The sequence below is a fragment of the Pimephales promelas genome, chromosome 21 (genome assembly GCF_988280905.1).
Source record: "Pimephales promelas chromosome 21, fPimPro1.hap1.1, whole genome shotgun sequence".
NCBI classification, from domain to species: Eukaryota; Metazoa; Chordata; class Actinopteri; order Cypriniformes; family Leuciscidae; genus Pimephales; species Pimephales promelas.
This window is the reverse complement of record NC_142789.1, coordinates 9,614,752-9,632,308: the sequence shown is the minus strand read 5'-3', so window position 1 is coordinate 9,632,308 and position 17,557 is coordinate 9,614,752. Positions and strand designations below refer to the sequence as shown.

The window sequence follows — 17,557 nt, the reverse complement described above, 5'->3', positions numbered from 1 at the left end:
GGATTATTGTAGGATGTGCTAATAAATTTCTCAAGTTAACAGGAGTTTCAGCAGAGGAGGTGCATGGGATTTTGAAAGCGGAGGAGGGAACTGCCACGGATATGACTCAGAGTAATAACTCTTAGCTGTAAAATGTCTTTCCTACTACTACATTGGAATGCTAGGAGTTTAATAGCAAATGGGCAAGAATTTAAAAAACATATATCCGAAATGGATAAGGCACCAGACATAATATGCATTCAAGAGACATGGTTAAACTATTCTTTGGACTTTAAGATAAATGGATATGTAGTAGAGAGGAAAGACAGAGTAACAGGAAGAGGGGGAGGGTGTGCAACATTTATCAAAGATGATATAATATATAAGAGAATAAACACAAGTAATAATGTAGAATGTGTAAGTATAGGAATAATGGGAAGGTATGAAGAAATTAGAATTTCAAACTTTTATAATCCATGCAAAGAAATAAATAATAGTATTCTGGAAAATGTGATGGGCGAGGCACAGGGTAGAGTTATTATATGTGGGGATTTTAATGCACATAATGGTTTATGGGGTAGTAAGAGTACAGACAGTAACGGATTAGTTGTAGAAGAGTTTATAGAAGAACACTCATTAGTATGTTTAAATGATGGGAAATCAACAAGAATGGATACAGTTAAAGGCGGCTTGTCCTGTTTGGATCTCACAATAATATCAGCTGCATTAGCAGGTAAGTGCACTTGGAACGTACAAGAGAATAATTTGGGCAGTGATCACTGGCCAATAGTATGTGAAATTCAGAGTGCAGTACAAAAGCAAAGTTTTAACCAGTGTGCAAGGTGGGGATTTAGACAGGCAAGATGGGACGAGTTTTTTGTGTTGTGTGAAAAAAATTTCAAAAATATGAAGATGGAAGGGAATATTGAGGAGAGATATAAAAGAGTAGTAAGTGAAATTATTTTAGCAGCGAATCTGTCTATACCATTAATAAAAGGCAATGGAAAAAGAAAGAAAAATGTCCCATGGTGGTCTGAAGAATGCACAGTGGCAATTAAAGAAAGGAACAAGGCATTCCGGGTTTTAAAAAAGTTTATTACTCAAGATACAGTAATAGATTATCAGAAAAAAAGGGCAGCTGCAAGAAGGGTAATTAAAAATGCAAAGAGGAAAGCCTGGCAGGAGTTCTGTAACACAATTGGGAGAGAGACTGGAATGCATGTGGTATGGAGAATGATAAGGAAAATGAACGGTATTAATATTCATAAACAAGTTCCTGCAATTGAGGAAGATGGAAAGGTGGCCAGAACAGATAAAGAAAAGGTCGAAATATTGGCTAAAACATTTGCTAAGGTCCATAGCATTGAAAACTTGAGTGATAGGTTTTTAAAAAGGAGACAAGAGTTAAATAAAATGTGTATGAATGTTTGTAGGAAAAAACAAGAAGTTGATTGTAATATGGATGATGATTTTAATCTCTTTGAACTAAAGATTGCTATCAGCAATTCAAAGGATACAACACCAGGGAGAGACATGATAAGTTATAGTATGTTAAAAAACTTACCAGACGTAGCCATTAAAGCAATACTGGATGTGTACAACCAAATATGGAATGAAGGTACCTTACCCAAAGAGTGGAAAAACGCAGTAGTGATACCAGTAGCAAAACCAGGTAAAGATGCAACAAAATCAAGTAGTTATAGGCCAATTGCTCTTACATCTACATTATGTAAGGTGATGGAAAAAATGATAGTAAGAAGATTAAATTATTTCTTGGAGAAAAATGAGATTTTGTCTTCAGCTCAAAGTGGGTTTAGGAAGAAAAGATCTACAATGGATGCTTTGTTATTATTTGAAAATGAGGTTAAAAAAGCTTTAACAATGAAAGAATTTCTTGTTGCTGTCTTCTTCGATATTGAAAAGGCATATGACACTTTATGGAGAGAGGGACTTTTAATTAAGCTCGATAAAATTGGAGTAGGGGGGAGAATGTACAACTGGATATTGGATTTCTTGTTTAAACGTACATTTCAAGTTAGAATAGGGGAAGAAATTTCAACAATGCATGATATTCTGAATGGGACTCCTCAAGGAAGTGTAATCAGTCCAATTTTATTTAACATAATGATTAATGATATTTATGAAAGAGTGAAACCAAGTATAGGGAAGGCACTATATGCAGATGATGGTGCTGTGTGGAGAAGAGGTAGGAACTTAGGGAATGTAGTTAAAGGAATACAAGAATCAATAAATGAAGTAGAGAGATGGTCGGTAGAATGGGGATTGAAGTTTTCAGTATTGAAGACCCAATATATGGTTTTTACCAAGAAAAGGAAAATGGAACAAATTACTTTGAAATTATATGGTGAATTATTACAAAGAGTGACAGAGTTTAAATACCTTGGGCTTATATTTGATGAAAAATTAACATGGAATAGACATATTAAGAAAATTGAGAACAAGTGCAAAAGAGTAATAAATTGTATGACTTCTGTAGCCAGATATGAGTGGGGAGCAAGGAAAAGTGCACTACTACATGTATATCAAGCATTGATACGGTCTAGTTTAGATTATGGGTGTGCAGTGTATGGTGGTGCATCAAAGTCAGAGCTAAAGAAGTTGGACAACATACAAGCTAGGGCACTTAGGATCTGCTGTGGAGCAATAAGATCAACTCCTCTAGATGCCATCAGGGTTGAAATGGGGGAGATGCCACTAGATTTAAGAAGGGAAAAGCTTACAATGATGTACTGGGTTAACTTGCAGGGTTGTAGTAAGAGCCATTGTACACAAGCAATTTTAAATGACTGTTGGGAATATAAAAAGAATAATGGGAATAGTTTTGGATGGAAGTATAAACAGTGGGTTGAGGAATGTGGGCTGGAAAATGTAGATATTTGTCCCAATATTCCATTAAAAGGGGTATCAGTGTGGAATATACCTGAGCCTAATGTTGAAATGAGATTGCTGGAGGATAGGGAGAAAGCGGAAGGAAGATATACTAATAGGCATGAAATTAATGCTTTTATGAGAGAAGTTTTTTATTCTTGTATACAGATCTATACAGATGGATCTAAAGACCCAGTAGAACAAAAAGTGGGAGCAGGAGTATATATTCCAAAATTTGAGACTAAAATAAGTTTAAGGTTGAGTGACAAAATATCTGTATATTCATCAGAATTAACTGCTATAATTGTAGGATTGCAGTGGTTAGAGCAGACTAAGCCAAATAGGATGGCGACTGTAATTTGTTCAGATTCTGCAGCAGCACTTAAAAGTATACTATCAACAAAAACAGACAGAGAAGACTTGATGGTAGAAATTTATACATTATTATATAGGCTGAACATAGAGGGGATACTTGTATACTTTTGTTGGGTACCGGCACACATTGGGATAGTAGGAAACGAAATAGCGGATAAATTAGCAAAAGAAGCATTAAGGAAAGACTTGATAGATATTAAGATACCTTTAGGAAGAAATGAAGTCCGATCAATAATTAATAGAGAAATAATAAGAATATGGCAACAAAGATGGGAAAGTAGCAGTACAGGTAGGTGGCATTATAATATTGTAAAATCAGTAGGGATAAAATATTCGTGCTATGGAAGACATAGAAAGGAAGAAGTCATGATTTCTAGATTAAGGATGGGTCATACAGGTTTAAAATCAACACTGGCATTAATGGGAAAGCATGGAAATGGTATGTGTGATGAATGTGGCATACTTGAAACAGTAGAACATGTGTTTTTTAAGTGTAGTAAATATGAAGATCAGCGTAGGACTCTTTTTAGAAATATAAAGAACAGGCCAGTGAGCATTATGGACCTATTGGGAAAGGGTTTGAGTGATAGAGAAAGGTTTAAGGAAGTGATAACCTTTTTAGAGCTTACAGGACTAGATCACAGGATCTAGCCTGAGGAGGAGAACAAGTTTCTGATCATCCTGAGGTTTGAGGAGCTCAGTGTAGAAGCTGGAGGAGCTGAACACGCAGCGTCAGCTGATACACGAGCTCTGATACTATGGGATGTTTTTTTTTTTTTTTTTTTTTTTTTTTTCTCCTCCTTCTTAATCAGATCCATTAATCATGTGCGTAAGGTATACAGTAGGTGGCGGTAATACTCCAAAGGAGTGAACGGCCATGAAACAAAAAGAAGAAGAAGAAGAAGTATGTGGGAGTGTTCCATGAGAGAACAGGTTCTGTGGGCCCTGGCCTGGATCTCAGTAAATATTTGAGAGGCAATGCAGTAACCCATCGTTATTGTATCTTTTCTTTTCTTTTGGTTTTTTTTATTTGATTTTTGTTATGTTTGGTTTACCACCATTGGGTTAGCATTGGCTTTATTTTTTTAACCCCATCCTATGGTAATAAACCCCTAAACGTTTGCAGTAGCCTGCTGCCTCCGTGTTCATTTATCTTCTACTGGTCACATCTATCACAATTGGTGGCCGCGGTGGGATAGTGCCAGTAGGGGGCAGCAGTGAACGTTTTTTTTTTTTTACTTCATTGGTCAAAATGGGACCGAAGAGAGCGATAAAGGGTGATGAGATGGTGACGTCAGCTACAGGAGGAGCTGCGGCTGAGGATCCACCAGTTACCGGTGACTCTTTTTTGACATTTTTTTTTACTCTTATTTGACAGTCGAAGAGTTACGGGACATGTTCGGGGCACATATTGTGACGGTTTCAGTGAGTAACTCGTCATTTCTGAGTTACAGGTGATTTGGCTGAAGGGCGTGGTCATACACCTGAAGGTCATCATGCTGCTCAATAAAAGACTGGGACTGAGATGAGAGCAAGGGAGAGTCGATTGAACTTGTGCTCATTTGTTCGCTTGGGGGTACTTTGGGGTTCCTGTCACGAGGATGAGGAGGACTCGTTGAGAGGTTTTGGAGTATGGGAGATCACCACCGTCGCTTGCGCCACTTCATGTGGGATATCTGTTGTCGCTGAACGTTTCATGGACTGAGATGGGCTGGACTGCTGTTGTGCATAAGTACACCTACGCATCTGCTAAAACCCTGATTGTCATTTACACTGATCATTAACGTTTTTTTGTCTTTCATGGATAAATAAACTCATGAATTACGACAACTTGCGTGTGGTGACTCCCTTACTTTGTTGCGACTCAGAAGAGATCGTAACAATATGAAAATGCAGCAAGAGAGAGATAGACGACTTGACCAGGAGTCAGTGCGGCAGGAGAATAGATGGAAGGCTCTTCAACATCAGTTCACGCTCCTTCAGGATGAGGTACATACGAGAATTACACCGACTAATGTTCATCCGTCTGGGCTTCAATATAACCCTTCGAATCAAGGTACTGAACAGGTAGATGCTCGGGGCTCACCATCTGTTGTTGGTCAAGTCGTAGAACAGCCAAGGGCTATGACCGCGTCTACAGCCACTTAATGAAGACGAGGATGTGGAGCATTTTCTTACAACTTTTGAGCGGATAGCCACTGCATGCCGATGGCCAAGAACTGACTGGGCAGTGAGGTTAGTGCCATTACTTACAGGCAAAGCTCGTAGTGCTTATGTGAACATGGATATTAATGAATCTCTTGTCTATGATGAAGTGAAAGTGGCAGTTTTAAGGAAATACGTAATAAATAATAAGGAATAAGGAAATAATCCTGAGTCCTATCGTTTGAGGTTTCGGTCCACAGATGTAAGAGCGGATGAGACCCCTAAGGAGCTTTATGGGCGTCTAAAGGACACTTTTAATAAGTGGATTCAGCCACAGAATCGGAGTAAGGAGGAGGTTGCGGAGGTGATTATCTTGGAACAATATCTTCGGGTGCTTTCTCCAGAGCTTCAAACATGGGTAAAAGAACATAACCCAGAGACAGCAGCACAAGCTGCAGAGCTTGCAGATGTGTTTGTCGCAGCACGAAGACGAGATCAACCCTGGTCTTACAATCAATGGAAGACATTCAAAGACCCAAAAAGACCCAGTAAGAGATCAGTCACACCCCCAAAGACAAGTATGACGGGTGGTAAGTTTGTGGGTGATAATGGTGGTCTTAGCGGGAAACTGAGTGCTAACATTAGAACGATTGTGTGCTATCAGTGTGGACAAGAGGGGCATACTAAGCCTAGATGTCCTAATAGATCTTCCACACTGGCAAATGTGTGTGGACTATCTAGACCTGATGGGCCTACTTGTAGAGTTAAGAGTTCCTTGCATCATGTGACGGTGGGGTTGAATGGACAGGAAATAAGTGCAATGGTGGACACAGGAAGTATGCAAACATTGGTTAAAGCCGAGTTAGTTCCAGTCCATCTGTGGAACCTAAGATCTCCAGTGGCAATTAAATGTGTCCATGGTGACGAAAGGTATTATCCTACAGCTAGTGTTTACGTAGAGGTGCAGGGACAATCTTTTCTGTTGGAAGTAGGCCTTTCACCGGAGTTGCCATACCCTATGGTGTTGGGTCAAGATCTGCCTGTTTTGTTTGATCTTCTTCCTTTGCAGAGTTGCAATGCAGCTATAACCCGGGCCATGGCCAAGAGTAGTGAAGAGGAGGTAGGATTACTGGGAGCTTTACCTTTTTTTGAGGCAGAGCCAGGAAAGACGCGGAAGTCCAGGAGTCAGAGGAAGCGTGAAAAGTTCCGCCATGCAGTGGTGAGTGAAGGGGAACCTGTCCCTGAGAACACATTGGGTTATAAAATACCTAGAGACATAGTAGAACTGCAGAAAAATGACAAAGTTGTTGGTCCATTGTATAAGTGGGTGGAGGAGAGGTCACTAGCAGGTCAGCCAGAAGTGGAAGGAAGACAGGGAGTCTTTTGCATCCGTAATGGGGTCTTGTTGCGTAAAAGGAGTCCTGAGCCACAGTTGGTAGTCCCCAGGGAAGGTTGAGAATTAGTCCTTTCCTTGGGTCATTCGATACCCTGGGCGGGTCATTTAGGTAGACATAAGTCAACAGCACGAATCATGCGCTACTTTTATTGGCCAGGTATGAGGAAGGACATAGCCACGTACTGTAGAACTTCCATCCACAGTGTCAACAGACTTCTCTACGGGTTCCTCCTAGGGCACCTCTCAAGTCTATGCCCATTGTTGGTGTACCTTTTGATCAGTTAGGTATGGACATTGTTGGGCCATTAGAGAAGACCAAGGCAGGGAACCGCTATATGTTGGTCATTACAGACTATGCCACAAGGTATCCCGAGGTTTTCCCCCTAAAGTCCATTAAGGCTAGAGCGGTAGCTGCCTCCCTTATACAACTGTTCTCTAGAGTAGGTTTCCCTAACAGTATAGTCACAGATCAAGGATCTAACTTTATGTCTGAGCTATTAAAACAAGTGTATAAATTGTTGGGGATAACAGGAGTAAGAACCACCCCTTATCACCCACAAACTGATGGGTTAACAGAACGCTTCAATCAAACTCTGAAACAAATGCTACGCAAGTTTGTTGTGGACAAAAGTGACGATTGGGATCAGTGGCTCCCATATCTGCTTTTTGCCTATAGAGAAGTTCCCCAGGCCTCGACTGGATTTTCCCCGTTTGAGTTACTATACGGACGGGAAGTGCGGGGACCGCTGGTACTGCTGAAGGACATGTGGAAAGGAGAACAAGACAGTGTAAGTGCCACTCCGATTGTTGACTATGTGGTTCAGATGCGTGAGAAGCTGGAAGCCATGGGTATATTGGCTCAAAAGCATATGGCTGAAGCACAAAAACTGCAGAAGACCTGGTATGACCAGAAAGTCAGGATGAGAAACTTTGAACCAGGTACTCGGGTATTGGTGATGTTTCCCACAGATGCGAGTAAGCTGACTGCCAAATGGCAGGGTCCCTTTGAAGTTCTGAGGAAGTTGGAGCCGGTTACATATGAAGTTGCCACTCTGGGTCAGAAACGGTCGAAATGGACTTTGCATGTTAACTTGCTAAAAGAGTGGTTTCCCAGATCAAGGGATACAGGGGCATTCATGATTCGGAAGGTGGAGGATGAGGAAGAGGTAGAGTCCCAATATCTTCCAGTTTCAGCTCCTTCCAACCTATCACTGAGTCACCTGTCTCAAAGTCAACAACTTGAAATTCAGAGGTTGTGTGATCCCCTGGTTTTTCAGAAAGGACCAGGACATACCAACTTAGTTGAGCATGACATAGTGCTCAGGGAAGGAGCTTGCCCAAAACGTATGAGCTAGAGAATACCTGAGCGGCTCCTGGAAGCTTTGCGGGTGGAGTTGGATGAAATGTTAGCAATGAAGATTGTGGAACCATCAAAAAGTAAATGGTGCAGCCCAGTTGTTTTGGTGCCCAACAAAGATGGCAGCCTACGGTTTTGCATCGACTTCAGATATCTCAACTCCGTGTCAAAGTTTGATTCTTATCCGGCTCCCAGAATCGAAGATCTCATTGACCGTTTGGGTAAAGCCAATTATTTGACCACAATTGATTTGGCTAAAGGTTATTGGCAGGTCCCGTTGAGTGCGAGGTCCCGGGAACTGACAGCATTCCGGACCCCTTGGGGCCTTTATCATTTCTGCAAGATGCCCTTTGGCCTTCATGGAGCTGCTGCGACCTTCCAACGGCTCATCGATCAGGTACTTTCAAATTTGACTGGATTCACATCTGCTTACTTGGATGACATTGTCATTTACAGTTCGACTTGGGAAGAGCACCTGCAACATCTGGGAGATGTTATTAACCACATTAGATTGGCTGGGCTCACCATTAATCCTTCCAAGTGTTCCATGGCAAAAGCAGAAACGGAGTACTTGGGGTATGTGATCGGACATGGAGTGATTAAACCTCAAGTTCAAAGAATCCAGGCAATAAAGAATTGTCCCGTACCTCAGACAGGTAAGGCCTTTTGATAGAACTGAAATCTGGCTGTTTGAAAGTGATATACCGGAGATATTGATTACTTCTTGTTTATCTTCCTCATGCTCCTGCCTTTTGGATGGATTGCCTCGTCTTCGTCCTCGTCTGGTCTTACGCCTCTTCGCCTCGGTACTCTGTTGTCCTTTTTGGGTCTGGTGCCTAAAAAATCACCAGGAGGAAGGCTATCTTTATCTTTTTTTTTATCTTTTCCTATCAAAAGGTACTGTTGGCCTTAAGTGGTGGAAAAGTTGTTTCAGTTCTAGAGAGAGAGTCTATCTGAGAAAGGACATGTGCTTGCTGTACTTGTTCTGCTTGTGGTCCCTTCCAGGGCTTGGCCCCGTATTGATGCTTGCAGCTATATTTATGAATTATTTCAGCTGGAACCTAAACAAATTATTACAGGTTAACTCTTTTTAACTCTTCAGAAACTATACCAGCTCCAGCAAGAGAAATCTTTATAATGAAACTGTTCTAGCACCACAGGATGATGAGACACAGCTTACCAAAGATATTAAAAAGAAGCCACAAAAGACCTTTCATGACATTCATGGGAAAGTGGAAATTACAATAACAAAGAAAGAAAAGAGAATTACAATGATAAAGAAAAATGTAGCTGCAGAGATGGAACCATTGAACAAAATTTAGTATACATTTAAAAATTCTGAATTTGTATCTGTTCTTTACAAAAATCTTCAGTATAATCTACAGAAAACACTTCAAATTGTAGTGGACTATTCCTTAAGCACATCATTGTTGCACATGCGTATGTTCCATAGCATACATTGTAAAAATAAAAAATGAGCATGCATTAGAGAGAGAGAGAGAGAGAGAGAGAGAGAGAGAGAGAGAGAGAGGGAGGGGGGGGGGGGGGTTGTGGACAAGAGGGAGGGGGGCAGAGGGAGGTGAGGTGATTCCTAACTGCTCTCTTTAAACTCTATTTTTCACTTGATAAAAGAAGCTGAGAATGAAACCAAACCCTGAGAGAGAATAACCAACATTTCAATTCTGTCACATTCATTAAAGACCTTCAAGGAGCACATCACGACCCTGCAAGGTAAATTATTTTGAAAGGCTATTCAACTTAGTAATTAAGAATTATTTTAAGAATTTTGAAAAAAATAAATAAAAATAAAATAACAACGGTACTTGCATGGTTGTTTGCAGCATGGATACAGCATCAAGAACCTTTTTTGGCTCCATGGGAAACTAAAAGTTTCTTGATGTCAGATTACAGGTTTTCAAGGTCTATCTGTTCATCAGTTTTTTTGAATTCTTTAGATTGTAGTTCTCTAAATATGAGGCAGTAAAACACTTTTTGGTTATACATAAATAAGAATGTTTTATTAATAATAATAATAATACAATTAATTTACAAAAAAATATTGATAATTAACAAAATAATGAATCATTTGAATGTAACAAAACAGAGTAACATAAGAAATCAATTGCAGACTCCAATGCAGTGAAATGAAATGTATTAATGAAATGTATTTTAGTGGATATGAATTGTAATGTGAACTGTGATTCTAGTGAGAATGGTGCCGAAAACTGCTCTAGCACTCTGCTGCCTGTTACTGTCAGCTACATCTTCCCCAGTCTATCCAGCACTGAGGTGAGATACACACCAACTGTTCCACCATGCGTGTATTTCATTCAAAAATATTTTTAAAGTCTTAATTGATGTAATTAACTGTTTGTTACATATTCTTACTCTTACACTATAGCTCTGGTCAATAGTGTGAATTCACTTATTTCTTCATTCATTCGTTAATGTGCAAGTTGGTTTAGAATGCAATGCTATGGATTACATGGCTTAGCTATTTTTAAATAAATACATAAATTAATATTATACAAGTGTTGTATAGTTGTAATTTATAAAATAATAGTTTAATATATATATATATATATATATATATATATAGCCACTAGACAGTTTCAGAAAATTAAAACATTTCTACAAACAATTTTTTTAGCATCAGTTGGTTTCTCAATCTGTCTAGAAACATTCCCTTAAGTTGGGTGCAATGATATGTATTGAATAATATATATATATATATATATATATATATATATATATATATATATATATATTGGCATTTTTATCTGACAGCCCAAGAAAACGCCCAAGTTCTCTTATTTACCAACAATATTGTAGCAATAATTGTGACGCCGGTACTGTGATGTGGCAGAAACACGGGAAGGAGGCTGGATCCAAACGCAGTGTACAGGCTTTATTTAGACAAACTACATACTTAGACCAAGACTCAGATACAGGACTCAAAAGCAGGAGCGATTAACGTCGACATCACACGTTCAACAACTCACAAACTAAGACAGAAACACAGGGCTTAAATAATCAGACAAGCAAACTTAACAAGGTAACAAGGGGGCGTGGAAAATAGGAAACACCTGGAAAAATCAATAGACAGGGAACCGCTGATAACACAAAGACAAAAATACAAAACCACATTATGACATAGCCCCTCCCCTATGGGCGGCTCCTGACGCCCATAAAAACAACAAAAAGTTCAGGTGGGCGGTGAAGCGGAGGCGGTCTGGGGGAGGGACGGAGGGCCAGGCCCGTGCAGGGGAACGGGACCAGGAGGTAGCCAAGGCGAGCCTGGGCCGCAGAGCGTGGCCGGAGCAGGACGAGGTGACGGCCAGGGCGGAGCAGGACGAGGCGAAGGCCTGGGCGGAGCAGGACGAGGCGAAGGCCAGGGCGGAGCAGGACGAGGCGAAGGCCAGGGCGGAGCAGGACGAGGCGAAGGCCAAGGCGGATCAGGACGAGGCGAAGGCCAAGGCGGAGCAGGACAAGGTGAAGGCCAAGGCGGAGCAGGATGAGCTGAAGTCCAAGGCGGAGCAGGACGAGGTGAAGGCCAGGTCGGAGCAGGACGAGGCGAAGTCCATGTCTGCATCGCCTCTATGGGCCTCACAGGGTATCCACTGCCCCCCCCCCCCCCCCCCAAAAAAAAATACTTGGGGAAATCCACGGGAATCCACCGGAGCTTGAAGGCTGCAGGAAAGGCGAGGCACAGAGGCGGGGCCGGCAGGGCGAGGCGCAGAGGCGGGGCCGGCAGAGCGAGGCGCAGAGGCGGGGCCGGCAGAGCGAGGCGCAGAGGCGGGGCCGGCAGGGCGAGGCGCAGAGACGGTAGAGGCCTGCATTTCAGCCCGAGCCCGACGGGCCCCGACTTATTTACACTCCTCAGGCCGGGCTTCGGGCCAATTTTAACGTCATACTGTAGTTCACACGCGGGCCGGGCCTCGGGCCTGTTTTAGGCTTATCTTTTTTATAGCCTATTTTAGATATTACTTAAAATATGAGAAGATGACTATTGAAAAGCAAACATATATACTGACATATATGACTGACAGTCTGCTCACGGCACACACGCGCGCACACAGGTTTCCCGGCAACGCGATCCGCGCGACCGGCTCGTTCTGTGTTTAGTGAGCGTGACTTCAGCGCAGCTGGAAAAAGTACGACTGGATTAAAACTTTCCACGGTGGATGGTGCTTTTTCTGCACGATGCTCTGTAAGAGACTGTTTAGGAGGTTGTCTTGTTGTTTTTTGTTTGATTGGACTTTAGTTTCATGAGTCTGTTGGAAACTTTTGGAAATACAAATGGCCATGTTCTGTAGTGAAGGCTTGATTTTTGAGGTAAGATAACCTGCATGTTTGTTTTTAATGTAATTTATTTGATTTGTTTAGATTGCATTCTCTCTATTGTAGGCTATTGTATTGTAGGCCTATTGTAAATGCATTTACGAGCGCTGTTGCGAGCAGCAGAGCAGTTTGCCTCAGCTTTTCAAAAATGACAATAAACAAAAATGAAAAAATGAAAAATTAACAAACGTTTAAACTAAAGTTAACGGTCTGTGTGAAGTTTAAGTTGTTTTATATCTATGGATTTTATTGTAGCCAAGTAAAGTGTTGATTTGAGAGGCTATAAATGTATCAAACATGTTTAACTGTCAGGTGCTTGGTCGTCATAAAAAAATAAAAAGAAACATTTGTCTTAATTAACTTTATAAAGAAATGAAAATAATCTAAACGGTAACTACTTTGCCATTGAGGACAAAACATATTTGTTTAAATGACTGCTGCAACAGGGCAGGCTGTGTAAGGTGTTTTTTTATTTTTTTATTTTTATTTTTTTAAATAACGGGCTCGGGTCGGACTCGGGCTGATCATTCTAATGAGCTGTCGGACACGGGCCGGGCTAGGGCCTGGACGTCTCGGGCCAGGGCCGGGCTAGGGCCTAGATTTGAGGCCCGTGCAGGGCTCTAAGAGACGGGGCCGGCAGGGCGAGGCGCAGAGGCGGGGCCGGCAGAGCGAGGCGCAGAGGCGGGGCCGGCAGAGTGAGGCGCAGAGGTATGCTCACCGGAGCCTGGCGAACTAAAGGAGTCCTCCTTCCCCTTCTGCGGCGGCGTCTCAATTGACTTGATTGGTTCACTCGCTGGGCCTGAAGATTCACTCGCTGAGTCCTCCTTCCCATTCTGCGGCGGCGTCTCAATTGACTTGATTGATTCACTCGCTGGACCTGAAGATTCACTCGCTGGGCCTGAAGTAGACTCGCTCGCTGGGCCTGAAGTAGACTCGCTCACTTGAACTGGAGAAGACTCGCTCATTTGAACTGGAGAAAATTCGCTCACTTGAACTGGAGAAGACTCGCTCACTTGGAGAAGAGCTCACAACTGGAGAAGACTCGCTCACTTGAACTGGAGAAGATTCGTTCATTTGAACTGGAAAATAAATTCGCTCACTTGAACTGGAGATTCACTCGCGGGACTTGAGTGAAGTGCATGCTCGTTGGGGCTCATGTGCAGCGTGGGCTCGGCTGGGCCGACGTGAGTCCCAGGCACATTAATGTACACGTGAAGCACGGACTCGTCAGGAAGCAGATCTGGTTCGTCCTGGCTGAATTGGACCAGCGGCGAAGAAGGTGACGAGGGCTTCGCGGGTAAAGTACACTCGGCAGGTGTCGAGTAGAATAAGCGCGTAGTAGAGAAGAGGTCTTCCAAGGAACAAGCCTGAGCGATATACCTGTCAAGAGTCCAGTTGGTAAGGTCCCGCGGCATCCATCGAGCGATCTCATAATCCAGCCCATTCCGAAACAGGCCCATGAGCTGGATATCATCTAGCGCTCCCAGATGGCAAATGAACAGGAAATCCTTTGCGTACCTTTGGACAGACTGGCCCTCTTGCAAGAATGACAGGTATTCTATCAGAGCCCGGTTGCTGATGACTGCTGGATCCATTTCGTGGTGAGTTGTTCTGTGACGCCGGTACTGTGATGTGGCAGAAACATGGGAAGGAGGCTGGATCCAAACGCAGTGTACAGGCTTTATTTAGACAAACTACATACTTAGACCAAGACTCAGAAGCAGGAGCGATTAACGTCGACATCACACGTTCAACAACTCACAAACTAAGACAGAAACACAGGGCTTAAATAATCAGACAAGCAAACTTAACAAGGTAACAAGGGGGCGTGGAAAATAGGAAACACCTGGAAAAATCAATAGACAGGGAACCGCTGATAACACAAAGACAAAAATACAAAACCACATCATGACAATAATAAATAATAAAATATTTCTTACTATCTTAACTTAATTAATTGTATGTTTTTTGTGTTTACATTAACATTTTAGTATTATAGCCCAAAGTAATTTGCTGTTTAGCACGAACAATGTCATTTCCACCACAACCTGTCTTTACCACCACAATGAACACCGTGGTGGAAATGACTGTGTTGGAAATGACATTTCCCCCTTTTCCTTTAAAATATCATGCTATGTTAGCCTGTTAATATTAGTTTTACAGTTAGCATTAAATATACACAAATTACACATTATTAAATTAATTTTATCCAGTTATTTTTACGCCCATGTGAAATATGAGCCGTTTGGAAATGACGGCCAATAAACATATTCTCAGTTTTAATCATATTTACCTTGATTTTTCTTCTTTTCATTACCCCCTAAAGAGGTCACCCTTTCACCCAGCCATGTGCTCACTGTGGAGTTTCTATTGCTATGGTTACTAAGTATTCAAACCTAAAACAATGTTCCCAGGATTCTATTTTGTACAGTGTGGTGGAAATGACAGTGAATCCAAGGGACAAGCGTTCTACTTATGAAAAATATAAGAAAATGTGAATAAATATTGCAATATATAATATGTATAATCTACATTAAAACCTACATTATTTAAATATTTAATTTAGAATTAATCGAGTTTGAAGGTACAAAGTCTGGCTTAGGGACAGGGGGAAAACAGTAAAAATCATGCATAAAAGGCCTCATATTAATAAAAAGAATGATTGAGCCACGATACATTTTTTATAAGTTCCCCTTAGGGTGAAGTAAGTCTGAAAAAAACAAAAAAGAAGAAATGTTTTTTATATTTTATTATTTCATTCAGGGACAAGAAAAGTACCCATAAATTATAATTACAAATCCTTTTAAATTTAAGGCTACTTAAATTGTCAACAATATTATATAACAGCCAACCATTCTCATTGCGTTCAGATTTTCTCAGAACATGGCATTTGCAGCCCTTGTTGGGATACAACTAATTAAAGGTTGTATATGTAACTATTTTTATAAAATGAATCCTTTTTTATTGCCTGTGTTTGAAGGGGTTATAATCACACATTGCAACGATCCACTTTTCGGGTTTTTCCATTACCTCTGAAAGCCAATAATCTTATTTATATGCTTATTTATATTTCCTGCGAAATCCATCAGAAGTGACATGCATGCGCGCTCCCGAGTCCCGAGCCTCTCTATCCTACAGTCTATCATGCGGACAACGGCACTTCAGCTGACGACGTGGAGTCTGATAACCCCCCAAAACGTCCTGCCTCCAGCACAACACAGACTCCAACACAAACTCCACATAAATATAAAAAACAAAAAAAGTTTTATCTGCTCAAGCTCGTCAGGCAAAACGAGAATCTGATCGACTTCGGACGAAAACGCGGATCAACATAGTAAACTCAAGTGAAATAGCAAGGTAAACTACATGAAACATGACATGAATACAAAATAATGTTCCAGGATAACATTAGTTCCCTTTCGTAGTCACTTCGAGTTACGTCAGAAGTGACAGAGATTGGGGGTTTCGCATAGAAAGCCAATCCTCTTCGAGTATTTAAAAACGAGCCAATGGCATGCAATGCCTTGGGGCTGCGGAAATTTGCATAGCGTACTCCGCCCTACTCCGTGAGTATAAAAGGAGGAAGTGAACGCAACCGCAGTATGTTTTCGCTTCGGAGCCAAGAGAACTCTTCACTCCTGAAAGCCATTCTCACTGTTTCAAGACTTTTCGAGACGAGCGTCCTCTTCAGTGTTGGTGTGACGGCGGTACCCAGCGAGACTCTGCATTGCCTGCGATCTGAGCAGTGGTCTGCCAGACTTTGCGCTTCTCCCTGGTCGCCTCAGCGCTGAAAGAGTGAATTTCCTCCTCTCTAAGTGAAAGAGCTGCACGCGGCACGTCTTTTTAAAGACGACTCGCCCGTGTTCTTCTGGGTGCGTTCGTTTCATGTCATTTTCTGATGGTCGCGATCGCTGCTCTGTGTGTGCCTGGGCTTCAGCATGCAGAGCAGCATTCGCGGATGTCTCATGTTCCTTCTGAATGGGAACATGAGCATCTCTACACTGTGATCGAGACTCAATGATCTGATAGTGAGAGTCCCCGTGTCCGTTACTCGTTCTGCTTCTTAAAATAGAAGCTCTTCGACTCGCGGATAGGGTGATATGACGGTGAATGTGTGACACTCCCCCCGACGTTAGTTCCTCGGGTCACATCCACCGCTCAGTGTTAGAGCCAGTGAGCGCTGTATCGCTTCAGACGTCTGCCTCTCTGAGGTACCGTCTGTTTCGTTCGGCGCTCCAGAGAATGATGCGATGACGATCGCAGCATCACAAGGCGGGCTTGACTCCTCGGGAAGTGAGGATGCGACCGCGTTGCCTCCCTCGGGAGCATCAGCGTCGCCGTGTCTGATCCCGCGATGATGGCCGTGCTATCTCGGGCCTCCGTGAGCATCGGGTGGGGGTGGAACTCCGCCCTATCCCGATCTCTCGCGGCTGGATAATTGGTTTTTGGGTAAGGCTGCCGCCTTACGGCCACGGCCAACCCCAATTTCCTTTTTTCCCCGAGTTGCATGCGGAACTGACAAGCACTAAAAAAATAAATAAAAAAAAAAAAAGAGCGTGCTTCAGTTCCCCGCCCTTCCTCCCCTCGGCGATGCGGCTGTCTGTGGGTACGCTGGGGCTCCCCCGGTGGAACGCTCTGTTGTGATGCAGCTGCGTCCGCAGGGCGCGTCCACCTGCGGTGCTCTCAGATGCCCCTCCAAAGCCTATGGTTTCTCGTCGTCTATGGCGGCGCGATTCTGTAGAGCGGCGGGACAGGCAGCCTCCGCCCTGAATATGATGAGCACCTGCTAGCTGCTCAGGAATGTGCACGAGGAGAGGACGGACCAAGCGAGCTGCGAGCCTGCTGCCTACCTTGCTCTTAAACGGGATACAGAAACTTGAAAAATATCAACCATGAGACTATGACATCCGACCTTCAGCATCTCCTCTCTGCAAACTGCTCACAACCCACAGATCTAGTGGACTATTACAATAACACCCTCAGAAGCATTATGGATCTCCATGCCCCGGTCAAAACCAGAACGGTCACTTTTGCCCGTTCAGCCCCCTGGTACACTGATGAGTTACGGAAAATGA

At 42.5% G+C, this 17,557-nt stretch overlaps 1 protein-coding gene and 1 long non-coding RNA gene across 2 annotated transcripts in view; both read left to right on the top strand.

The window, feature by feature from the left end:
• Positions 1–17,557, top strand: part of LOC148970126 (uncharacterized) — a 182,804-nt gene that overhangs the window by 10,695 nt on the left and 154,552 nt on the right. The gene's annotated exons all lie outside the window — the stretch shown is intronic.
• The window catches only part of ghrh (growth hormone releasing hormone), a 78,999-nt gene continuing 71,789 nt past the window's right edge, over positions 10,348–17,557 (top strand). Inside the window, exon 1 of the mRNA XM_089125063.1 lies at positions 10,348–10,430. Within this exon, the coding sequence (XP_088981189.1) occupies positions 10,354–10,430 (77 nt within the window). The 5' untranslated portion in view covers positions 10,348–10,353. The remainder of the gene's footprint in view (positions 10,431–17,557) is intronic.